Here is a 12,965-nt window from a genome sequence, read left to right as displayed (position 1 = left end):
TTTTTTTTTTTTTTTTTTTTCAAAAAGGGTTGTTTTGGAAATATCATGAAAATACATAATTGGAAGGAAATCGAGATGCAGGTTCATAGTGTCCCTCTTTTGGGTGAATAGCAATTTTTGGAGGTTTAACTGTGTTATTATTTTATTTTTTTCAAAGGTTTTGAAAATATCTTAAAAATATAAAATTGGAAGGAAATCAAAGTGCAGGTTCCATATTTTTACCTATTTGGGGGTAAATATCAATTTTTTGGGGTTAGACTTTTTTAAAAGGTTGTGAAAATATCTTGAAAGCACAAGACTGGAAGGAAATCCAGGTACAAATTTCATATTTTCTCAACTTTGGGGGGTGCATATCAATTTTAGGGTGTTGAAATATCTTTTATCTTCAAAATATCCTGTAGATACCAAAAAAAGGAAGGACAGATAAATAGGAAATTTTCTTTCCTTTTCCGAGTTCCACTGAATAAACCATAAATAGTAAAAAGGAAAAAAAAAAGAAGAAAAAAGTAGGAGAATTATAATTCGTTTTCGAATCCAAATCTTCTGATATTTTAATAGAATATATGAAATCCTTATTTAGTATCTCTAATGGTAAGCCATTGTTTTTGGTAATAAATTAGTATAAAGTTGTTCTGTTTTCTTACCATAAGTAGAAAAGGATGGCTGTATTTTTTAGTCGGTTGGGTGTCAATGTCAACTACCTAAACTTTGTTTTGGATTACAGGGGATTGGCTTCTCTTCAATTAGAAAGCAATCCTCTATCCATATTTCTTCTCTATTTTTAGAGATATTCAGGATTTTGTAAGATGGCATTCTTTTTTCTCCTCCCTTGTATATATAATCCAAGTATTGTCTTATGGATTTGATGACCTGGTGACTCGGAGTGGTCGAATCTGAGTTTGATTTGAGAACTCGGTGAGTACTTGGTAGAGTTGTCCGAGTTTACAAAATCTGTGTTGTCTGATTCTTTGGATTTTCTTGAGTGTATGCAGTTGGGTTTTTCGAGTACTGTATTGAAATTCTTGGGTACTTGAAAAGGATAATTTTTTTTTTCTTCTTCTTCCCTCTCTTTTTGTCAGGCATTAAGAATAGATATGAGTTACCCTGCAGGCAACTGTACCACAACTTGGTGGTATAATGCCAAATGAGGGAATTGGTATGCTGCATCATTGCTTTTGCTGGGCCCACATGGGTCTAAGAATGGGTTGATTTTTGATCTGGCCCATAATCCAGGTCGGATGTTTCAGATAAATGGTTTGGATCGGTACATTCCCGATCCAAACCATTTATCTGAAACATCCGACCTGGATTATGGGCCAGATCAAAAATCAACCCATTGATTGGCATTATACCACAACTCAGGTGGGCTACACAACAGGGGACACCCACCCTTGATTGGCATTATACCACAACTCAGCTGATGTCATGTCATGGGGTTGTGCTGTATGGCCCATGTCCATGCTTGTTTTTCTTTCATCTTTTGTTAGGGTGTCTTCCTACAACGTTTCGCAAAATGCATAAATAGCATATGTGTAATACCAGAAAATAAAGAAGAAACTAATACAAAATTTTGTCATACAAGATTTTATCCTAATAGCCGGTCTTAATAAGTGCCTGATGTGGCAATTTTCTTTAGTGTTGTCTGTGTTTAAGTGCCTAGTGTGGTGGTTTTCTTCACTATTGTTTGTCTTTCATAGTGTGTCAGCACCAGATCTTGCTAAAGTTAATTGTTGAATTTTCTCCATGCAGCTGGTAGCTGAATTTAGTTGTTAATCTTCAAGCATGTGTGCCTATAAGATTAGTAGGATGTAGTGTTGGACTTGCAGCTACATTGTCATTGAAGAGTGGCCTTATACATTGAGTTTACCATGCATTGTCTTTCATTCTATTGTAGTACATCTCTGCTATTTATAATACCAGCAGCAGGGGCAAAGTTTTTTCAGCAAGTGCTATTTTGGATTTGCCGATCTTACCATCATTAAAGACATGGGGTGGGTTTATATAGAAAGCAAATATTATTTATGTTATTTGTGGGTGTGACTGAATCTGTGCTTCACAATCAACAGATGAGATATTATCCACTCCCTAATAAACAAAATCACTGTTTAGATTTTACCCACTTACCCACATCCCTTAAAAACCAAATTTGAATATGCTAGTGTTGTGAAAAGGTGGTAAAACGCCCGAGATTTTTAGGGCTCACCGTGTTTATTTCACATACACTGTCCATCAGATGATGACCTCATGTAAATCAGCCTGATCTGAAATTTCGTTGGTCAACAATATGAGGAACAACGTTAAAATATGATTAAAACCCCGAAGTTCATGTGTTGTGGCAATATTGAGTTTCAGATCAATCTGATTTTTGGAGAATTTCTTCATCTATGTGATTAACATCTGATGGACGAGTTGGATGGAATATAAAAACCACTTTGGGCCTCACACTTGAATTCATTATTGGCATCCCATTTCAATTTTTCACTATGGTTTGGCCCGCCTAGTTGTGGATTGGCTAGATATTTCACCGCAAGGCCTAATCAAGGGGTGCACCTGATGGACAGAATGGATATAACTTCATGCAGAAAAAGTGGGCCCTATTTACCGAACCACTTCATCTTCCTCGTCCACCCCTCTTTCCACATCTTTCAAACCACTTCGTCTCTCTATGTGTGTCTCTTGTGTCATACTCCCTAAATTACTGGGTCATCCTTTTGGTATACATTTCGTATTGATGTGTACAACACTGCAACTATATACCGGTCAAATAGTAAATAGTATGATGCTTCTCCAGGTTGAGTGCATGTCAGACTTAATTGCGTTCTTGAAAACACCATTGTACTGATCCACATATTTTTCATTCTTATTATCATTTTTTTTTTCTTTTTCTTTTTGGGTTCTTGCTGTTCTATTTTGATGCATTTTATTGTCTGATTACTATAGGAAATTGATATTTCCTATCTTGTTATCAGAGGCATTATGTCTTTCTTGCAGCCTTAATCCGCAGTACATGTAGCTCCACATGCATAAGTATGCATATCTGAAAGTGTATCCGTACAAACATTCATTCGCAAGAATCTGTATGTGAATGGTCATATAGATGAGATTATGAATATCATAGTGTGGTTTTTTATGATGTGTCGTGAGATAATGGGATATTAGCTTACTTATTGGGAATCTTTGACAGGTTTCGTGGATTTTTTTAAAAAACCCCGACACAGGACTTGAGGTGTCATTCTGCTCCTTTCATGATTGAATCTTCCAAGCGGTTCAACAGTATTTTATCTGTGCAGCAATTATGGCGTCAAGGTCGTGTGCAAACCTTTTAGATTTGGTGTCTGAGGACCTGTTGGATATTCCTAAGACTCCAAGAATACTTCCTCGAGTGATGACGGTTCCTGGGATTATTCCTGACCTAGATGACTATGGCACTGCAGATGGGAGTTCAGATGTTCTTTCTTCTGTACCCTGGCGACGGATAATTATAGTGGCCAATCAGCTTCCTTTGCATGCTCAAAGGGATCCAGCAACTGGAAGCTGGTGCTTCAGTTTGGACGAGGATTCTCTTGTCTTGCAAATGAAGGATGGTCTCTCATCTGGTACTGAAGTTATTTATGTTGGTTCTCTAAAGGTTGATATAGAAGCAAAGAAACAGGAGGAAATCGCTCAAAAATTGCTGGAGGAGTACCGTTGTATACCCACATTTCTGGATCCTGACCTGCAGAGAAAGTTCTACCATGGCTTTTGCAAGCAGCAGCTTTGGCCCCTTTTTCACTACATGTTACCCATTTGCCCAGACCATGGTGACCGGTTCAACAAGTCTCTGTGGCAAGCCTACAAAACCGCGAATCGAAAATTTGCTGACAAGGTCTTTGAGGTGATTAATCCTGATAATGATTATGTCTGGATTCATGATTATCACCTTATGGCTCTCCCGACACTCTTAAGAAAGCGGGCCCATCGAGTTAAGCTCGGATTCTTCCTTCACAGTCCATTCCCCACGTCTGAAATTTACCGGACTCTGCCTGTTAGAGATGAAATTCTGAGGTCGTTGCTAAATTCTGATCTAATTGGTTTTCATACATTCGATTATGCACGGCACTTCCTTTCTTGTTGCAGCAGGATTCTGGGCCTGACCTATGAATCTAAGCGGGGCTACATTGGGATTGAATATTATGGCCGCACAGTATATATTAAGATTCTCCCTGTCGGTGTTCACATGGGTCGCCTTGAAACTGTATTAAACCTTCCCTGTACGGTCAACAAAGTTAAAGAGATCCAAGAGCGGTTCAAGGGAAAAAAGCTGATTCTAGGCGTAGATGACATGGACATATTTAAAGGTATCAGTCTGAAGCTGCTAGCGATGGAGCAGCTTTTGAAGCAGTATTTGCGGAAGGTGGATGGAAAAGTAGTCTTGGTTCAAATCACTAATCCAGCAAGGAGCAATGGGAAGGATGTCCAGGAAGCGAGACGTGAAGCCTTTTCGACGGTTGAAAGGATCAATGAAAAATATGGCTCTCCTGACTATCATCCAGTGGTTTTGATTGATCAGCCCGTTCCTCTGTATGAAAAGATTGCCTATTATGCCGCGGCAGACTGTTGTATAGTCAATGCTGTGAGGGATGGCATGAACTTAGTTCCATACAAGTACGTGGTTTGCAGGCAGGGAACTCGGGAGATGAATAAAGCTCTGGGCATCGTTGAGGAGTCCCCACGAACGAGCATGCTTGTTGTGTCGGAATTCATAGGCTGCTCCCCATCTCTGAGCGGGGCCATCAGGGTCAATCCATGGAACGTTGAGGATGTCGCTGATGCCTTGTACAAGGCCGTAACCATGCCTGAACCCGAGAAGCAGCTGCGCCATGAAAAGCATTATCGGTATGTCAGCTCTCATAATGTGGCTTATTGGGCCCGCAGCTTCGAGCAAGATCTGGAGAGGGCCTGCAAAGATCACTACAATAGGCGGTGCTGGGGCATTGGGTTGGGTCTGGGTTTGGGTTTCAGGGTCATTGCCCTTGATCTAAATTTTAGGAAGTTGTCCATTGATCACATTGTTTCAGCATATAAGAGAACGAATAGGAGGGCAATATTTTTGGACTACGATGGTACCGTCATGCCCCAAACATCCATTAGTAAAACTCCCAGTGATGAGGTCATTTCTGTGCTGAATAGCTTGTGCAGTGATCCTAAGAACACTGTATTTATTGTTAGCGGCAGGGGGCGGAGCAGCCTAAGTGAGTGGTTTGCCCCATGCGAGACGTTAGGAATTGCGGCTGAGCATGGTTACTTCATAAGGTATATCAGCTTGGCCCTATCAATTTTTAGTTAGTTTGGAAATTTAATAATTTAAATAACAGTACTAAGGATTATTAAGAAATGCAAATGGGATGTGTCTGTCCACTTGTTACCATGTGTGTGCCTTGTAGATGCCTTGCAAGAAAATTAGGCATGTCTTCTCATCTGGTGCAACACATGCATTTTGAATATGAAGGGTTGGTCATTTCGTTGTCTGTTTCTTTTGAACAGACGTAACCCTCTTGATGAGCAAATAGTCAGATTTCTAGTTTTCGGCATCTATGTTGTGGAGACCTGATGAGCGGCTCTGATCTCCCACACACACGTAGTGAATCCTGAGTCCTGTTAACGATTTTCTTTAATAAGCATGCTCCTCATCTTGTTGTAGGTGGGGTAAGGCTGCTGATTGGGAAACCTGTTCACTAGCTGCTGACTTTGATTGGAAAACAATTGTGGAACCTGTTATGAGACTATATACTGAGACAACAGATGGGTCTTACATAGAATCGAAGGAAAGTGCGTTGGTCTGGCATCATCAAGATGCAGATCCCGATTTCGGATCCTGTCAAGCGAAGGAACTGCTAGATCATCTGGAGAGTGTACTTGCAAATGAGCCCGTTGTTGTTAAAAGAGGTCAGCATATCGTGGAAGTTAAACCCCAGGTACGGTCTTTTTGCAATGTACTTAGAGGGAAAAGATTGCATGTACCCCGTGTGCAATTGATAGTTGCTGCATACACATCTCCAAAGTATGTGGATCCAAAAACAGCTACATATCTATTTCAAAACAGGATTCCAAATTTCCTTTTTGGAATAGGTGTTAAATACCTGCCCCGCCTTATTTGGATGGAGGGACACTTGAATCATGGATGTGTCTGATTTTTGGGTCTTGGGCCTAATGTCGGTTGACATGTCTGATGGTAGAATGGTTTTTGGAAACATATCACACAGCCTGTTTCACAGGAGACCAGGCCCCCACACACACTTTACATGTTTGGGTATTTTTCATGACAACCAATGTCGTCACTCTCGGATATCATTGCAGGGAGTGAGTAAAGGGTTGGTAGCGGAGAAGCTTCTTTCGGCAATGGTGTGTAGTGGGAAGCAACCAGATTTCGTCTTGTGCATCGGAGATGACCGATCAGATGAGGACATGTTTGAAAGCATCTTGAGCACGGTTGCGAATCCGTCGTTCCATGAAGCCCCCGAGATTTTTGCATGCACAGTTGGGCAGAAGCCAAGCAAGGCTAAATATTATCTAGATGATACCGTGGATGTTGTGAAATTGCTTTATGGCCTTGCTGCTGCTTCGAGTCAGCAGCCAAAGCATACAGATTCTCGAGTTTCATTTGAGAGTACTGCTTGATGTAGGTGAAGAAAGTGAATTGTGATGTTTGGCATGGAAGTTGGATTGAAGCGGAAATGGTTTGATGTGGATTTTATTTTGGAGTATCCACCAAACATAAGGAGCTTAGGTGATTAGTGTTAATATTCTCATGATACATGGTGGTTGTCGCACATGCAGTTTTGGTTATCTATGCAATGGAGAATGGTGGTTGCAGCAGCATGATGGGCAACTAGCATATATGAATCTGCATAATGAAGATGTCGACAACATTGATGTTTCCGGTCGCTTAGACAGCGCACATTGCTTCCGATACAGAGTTGCTGATGATGATCAGAGTACGTTTTATTTGATCTAAATGCACCATTTTTTGTACAGGCACTGGTTATTCACACAGGAATTATTTCATTTTTATGGCAAACACTTCATATTCAATGAAAATGCATTGCTAACTTGATACTTTTTTACTTTTTTGTCTTGCTGGCTTGGCTTCATTTGCTTGGCGCCATGTGTTTCTTGCCTATGCTCAGTTTGATCTCTCTTCACCTTGAGGATGACCGTTAGCCTTTGCACAATGTTATTAAATATATATAATATGAGTGGCAGGGGACCGAAAACTATGCACTATTGAAGGATACAAGGAGGGTTTTTTAATTAAATACACATTTAGGTCATTTTGATTGACTCCAACCATGTGCTTTCTGATAGATGGTTGAGATTTTTACTGCAAAAGGCCGGTGGGTGGACGGCTAGGATTTTTATCTGCTTATCTCTCTCTCTCTCTCTCTCTCTCTCTCTCTACACACACACACATGGAAAAGGTTCTATGCGAGCCTCTCCCTACACACACACACACACATGGAAAAGGTTCTATGCGAGCCTCTCTCTACACACACACACACACATGGAAAAGGTTCTATGCGGTCGAGCTCGCATGAACTTCCCATGAGGTCAAGCTGTGTGGGCCCCACCATGATGCGTGTCGAAAATCTATCCCCATTAGTCAGATGCACCATTCCATGGTGGGCCTAGGGCTTAAAAATCAAGTCAATCCGTAACTTGTGTGGGCCACACCACATACAAAAGTTGAGAGGGGTCACCTTCCATTAAAACATTCATAATCATTTGTTGGGCCCACCGAGATATGGTTCACAAATCCAGCACATCCATTATGTGTGTCCCACTTGGATGAGTGGTCAGACCAAGTTTTAGACGCATCAAAATTTCAAGTGGGACCCACCAAGTGCTTTTATATGTTTTAGGCATGTCTTCACGTGATTTTAGATGGTATGGTCTACCTGAGTTCTATATACGGCTGATTCTTGGCATCTTATAATTTAAAGGGGACTCATCAAATACACGGTGTAGATGTTTGACATGCATCATGGTGGGGCCCACACAGCTCGACCTCATCAGAACTCGAGCTCGAATATATATATATATATATATATATATATATATACATATATACATATATATATATATAAATCTATATATATATTGGGAAAAGGTATTATGCGCTGGACCTCACGAGTCCGTCCCATGAGGTCGAGTTGTGTGGGCCCCACCGTGATGCGTTTCGAACATCTACCCCATCAGTCAGATGCACCATTCCATCGTGGGTCTAGGTCTCAAAAATCAAGTCAATCCGTGACTTGTGTGGGCCACACCACATACAGAAGTGGGGAGGGGCCGTGCACCATTAAAACATTCATAATCATTTTTTGGGCCCACCGAGATGTGGTTTGCAAATCCAGCCCTTCCATTATGTGTGTCCCACTTGGATGAGGGTTCAGACCAAGTTTCAGCAGCATTCAAAACTCATGTGGGCCCCACCAAGTGCTTTTATATGTTTTAACGGTGTCTTCACATGATTTTAGATGGTATGGCCTGGTGGGGCCCACATAGCTCGACCTCACGGGAGCTTATCGTGAGTTCGAGCGCATAGTACCTTTTTCCATATATATATATATATATTATATATATATATATAGAGAGAGAGAGAGAGAGAGAGAGAGAGAGAGAGAGAGAGAGAGAGAGAGGCATGCTCAACTACCCAGGTGCGCACCTTTGCACACGTGTCATAGGTGTCGAATCCGAACGGTTCATAAGTTGCGGAATCCCATGAAACCTTAGGAGGTAAATTTTCACCCTGATCTAGGATTCTAGTGGGCCATAGGAAAGAGAAATTCAAATCAAGGGAAGAAACTGTTTGCATTTTTCATGGCCCACTGAAGTTTTGGATCAAAGTAAAAATTTGTACCGAGGGGTTTCATGAGGTTCTGCTTCATGTGGACCGTTCAGATTTTCGAGACTCATCAGATATGATGAGTTCTCAAAAAAGTTTGTATGTTGTACGTATGAACTAGTTCGCAGGTGAGCGTTTCCGTATATATATATTATTAATGTGGTAGATGCTACCATTTAGACCCATTTTGCTGTGGATCCAACTGTGATGGACCTCTCTCCTCCCTCCCTCCTTCCCTCCCAGTGTTTTGCACGTGCCAATCTCCTAGTTTCCAGATATGGGTTGATTCCATTTTCTAAATGGTATTGGAGTACACTGATGATTTTGTGTGCCGGACCATGTTCAACCTTCCCATGTCATTGAGGTTTTGAATTCAGACAGAAGAAAATGCATCCAGAATGAAGACCGTCTTTAGTGAGTTCTCCATACTTAACATTACTGTTAATTTATTCAATTGTCAATGCGGGGTTACAGCTAGAAATTGATCAAATACTGCATCTGTGTGTGAACATTCAAATCATCCATTTCTTTCCTGCAAGCGTTTTGCATCCACAGAATATCTGATGCATGCAAAAGATGGGCCAGGCCATGCTGTGATGGTTACATTGCATGAAATCGATCAATGTGTGGGATATAGCATCCAATTCATTGCAGCCGATGGTAGGAATCAATTCTACTGGTCTGGCCCTCTTTCCACCAACTGATCAAATATTCTGTGGCCCATCTTTTCCATGAATGGGATATTTGCATATTTGACATGTTACATGAAAGTAATGGCTCTATAATCACATACAGCTGCTCTATGTGATCATTTCACAGGGAAAACATGTTGGTAGACTCTTATTTTGCATTTGGGCATATGCTTATACATGCAACAAATGAGATGTTAACATGCTTACTGACACGGACTTGCTTTGTTTTGGTAGTTGGTAGTTTGAAGTTAGAATACAAAACTAGTAAGAAAGTTTCACTTGGAAAGTCATGGTTGTTGTGGAGGTTGGTGCGGTTGTCTCTGTCCTGTATGACTTCTGGGCATGGTGTGCCGCTGGCACAGCCAAGCATTGGTGAAGTCCTCATGTTATGTACAGGCCAGACAGACAGTGATGCTCTATTTGAGATTTAGGATGGAAAAAGGAGGGTAGTTATCCTTGTAGAAGACATGGAAAGTGATTTTATCTTTTAATTTCTTGCATTATTCTAGTAGAAGATAAATGAAGTTTCCATCTTTGGCATTTTCTTCTTCTCGAGTTCTTCACTCTGATCTCCATTTACCTTCTCCACTGCAACCAATCTCTCCATATATACAAAGGTAGAAATGTCTGCAATAGAAAGCAAAACTAAACTACATTTCCAAATACTACAATAATATGTTATCATATCTGTAAAGTTTCCCTACATGGATGAATTATTATTAGTATTATTATTTTTTCTGTTAATTTGTTGGTAATTGGTGGAATTTTGTTTAGACTATAAGATGCCATAAATGATTTTTATTTTCATTCTTCTTGTACTGGGTTTTGGGTTCACTTGCCATTGTAGGGCCATTCTTCCTGTGGAATGGGGAACACTGGCCAACCTGCCGAATGAGCTGAGTGCATTAATGATTGGGGAGCATGTGAAAGGAAATGGTGTTTCTTGAAGAATCTTATTTCCAGGAAAACTGCAGGAAACTAATTTGTAGGAAATGTATTTCCAAGAAGGTTTGGAGAGGTGGAAACCAATAATGTTTTTAACCCCATGGCATAATAGCCAAAGGCTCACCTGATGGATGGAGTGGATGTCACGCCCACAACATAGTTACCAGCTGTCACTGCTTGCAAACGCAACATGCCTCATCTCCTAGTAAAAATAAATAAATAAGTATAAATAAAAATACAAAGATGAGAAGAGAGGGCTACCAAGTAAGCAACTGTGTTGCTGAAGGGGGTAATTATTATAAAAAATAATTATTATTCTTCGCTTAGCATTTACTTGGTTTTTATAGGAAATGAGTTGTCTTGCACTCTATGGTTGTTTTTCTTAATCTAGGCTACTGGTCTATTGTAGAGCTGTACAACCGAGTCCATCTTGGCACAGCTCGACTCAGCTCAACCAATAGTTGACCCTAGCTTGAACTCAGCTTGGTCCCTTGAGCCTGACTAGCCAGCTCGACTCAGTTTGGTCTGCAGCTCGGGCCAGTTTGAGTCGAGTTCGAGCTTGTGTGACATTTTCTCAAACACATGGAGTGCACCTTCAATTTCTCACGGTATGCAAAACAGCATCAGCAGTTTACAGGTGTATTTCATCGTACACTTGATAGGCAGAATCAAAATCCAATTACATGGTAGTTTTATCATGTAAAGTTTTTTTTTTTTGTGATTTGTTTCATATCCATATCTTCCTCGCCACTAGCCGATCCTGCGAAGAATGTATACACCCAAAATAACACTTTGTTGAGTCATTTCATCAAACACTTAGTGAGCGACGTCAATATCAAAATAACCGAGTCCCTGAACTGATTCGATCCGAGATCGATTCAAGTTGAGGTTGGATCGGAGTCAATTCGAGCTTGGACAAGTTCAAAATTGGCTCGAAAAAAATTTCGAGCTCCAAAAATCAGCTCAACTGAGACGAATCAAGTTTTTTCGAGTCGAGTAAAGCGAGTTAACCGAGCTAACTGGGTTTGTGTACAACTCTAGTCTATTGCATGGTTAAAAACCCAAAACTCAACCAATGTTTAATCAGGTCAGTTTAACTTGAATACTTGACCTGAATTGATTCTAGATATATAATCATAGTAGATGGAAAATATATGAGTGTTAGTAAATGCCTTCTTCAAAATAGAAGCTATTCTAAAGAGAAATGGTGTTTGGGAATATTTCCTTGTGAGAAACATTTCAACCTAAAATAAGCTATATGTGTTTTCCTAAATTTGGGGGACCTGTTTTTTTCTCATGAGTAATGTTATTAATGGGCCGGTCTGTCCCATGGACTTGTAGGCTGGACAGGTATTTGGATTGGGTTTCCTTGCCTTTTAGGTCCGTTGGATGGGCTCGGGCTCAAATATAAAAGCCTAAATACTTTTGGGTCGAGCTTGGCCTACTCCCATATTTCGCTAATATGTACTATCCGTGCATATGTTTATATATATATATATATATATATAAATGAGAGAGCTTACTTGTGAGCTCCTGTCTACCGTTCATTTTATACAAGGCATAGCCCTTGCCCAATTCTCTTGAAATGAGATGTTTCCCTTTTGGATCATGTGTGGTAATGTACTTGGGTGATGGCCATTTTTATTTAATCTGACCGATGTAACATGAGATTCTTGTTTGAGTTTTAGTTTCTATACATGTGCAAGTGGTCATGGCCGGGCTGGTCAGGGGCACATGAATTGTGGTATATATGGCTGGACATGGGCTGAGTTTGGACTAGTGTAGGGGATTTGGGGCTGGGATTGAGCAGTGTGAAGCCAGGCTCGGTCCATTGGTAGTTGTACTTACTAGGGCTGTGTCTGACCTGACATTGGGTAGGGCTTGGGCATGCTGTACTGGGTTCGGTCTCGGGCTTGGGTTATACGAACACCAACCCAATAAAAGTATGGTCGGGCTCGGGTTGAGGTCTTGGGTTGCTCGACCCAACCCAATGTCGAATCTGAACACTTCGATTAGAATGATAGTAAAGATGAATGGTTTGATTGGACCAACATCAAAGATGAATGCTCAAATTAGTCCAAAGCTGAACTGTTCGGTTGACTGTTCGAAGCCAAGCGATTTGATCCAAAATATACTAAAGATTAATCATCCGATTTGGCCGATATCGAAGATGAATGGTCTGATTAATCTAAGATCGAATATTAGAAATCTGAATGGACAATATTGACGATGAACAAACAAATTGTAATGAAATTAGAGATAAATGGCCCAATTGGGTCAATATTGAAAATCAACAGCCGGATTAGACCGATATCGAATTTGAATGGCCCAACTTGATTGATACTAAATATGAACGATCTGATTTGATTGATATCAAACAGAAGCAGTCTGATTAGTCCAAAATTGAAGATCAACATTGCAATCACACTGATATTGAATATGAT

The 12,965-nt window shown here is 40.5% G+C and overlaps 1 protein-coding gene across 3 annotated transcripts; it reads left to right on the top strand.

The window, feature by feature from the left end:
• Window positions 1-3,211: 3,211 nt before the first annotated feature.
• On the top strand, window positions 3,212-10,236 carry LOC131255552 (probable alpha,alpha-trehalose-phosphate synthase [UDP-forming] 9). Of its 3 annotated transcripts, none has more exons than XR_009176169.1 (4): window positions 3,212-5,292; window positions 5,681-5,954; window positions 6,337-6,974; window positions 9,811-10,236. XR_009176169.1 is itself a non-coding variant. In XM_058256292.1 (3 exons), the coding sequence occupies exons 1-3, from the start codon at window positions 3,296-3,298 to the stop codon at window positions 6,655-6,657; spliced, it is 2,592 nt and encodes an 863-aa protein (XP_058112275.1). In that variant the 5' UTR covers window positions 3,212-3,295; the 3' UTR covers window positions 6,658-7,093. The 3 variants fall into 3 exon arrangements, 1 of the variants encoding a protein (XP_058112275.1); XR_009176168.1 differs by lacking the exon at window positions 9,811-10,236 and adding an exon at window positions 7,167-7,326; XM_058256292.1 differs by lacking the exon at window positions 9,811-10,236 and having other exon boundaries at window positions 6,337-7,093.
• Window positions 10,237-12,965: the final 2,729 nt, after the last annotated feature.

This window comes from Magnolia sinica, chromosome 9, assembly GCF_029962835.1.
Source record: "Magnolia sinica isolate HGM2019 chromosome 9, MsV1, whole genome shotgun sequence".
Lineage (NCBI taxonomy): Eukaryota > Viridiplantae > Streptophyta > Magnoliopsida > Magnoliales > Magnoliaceae > Magnolia > Magnolia sinica.
Note: the sequence above shows the minus strand (reverse complement) of the source record. Positions and strands in the feature narration are given on the sequence as shown.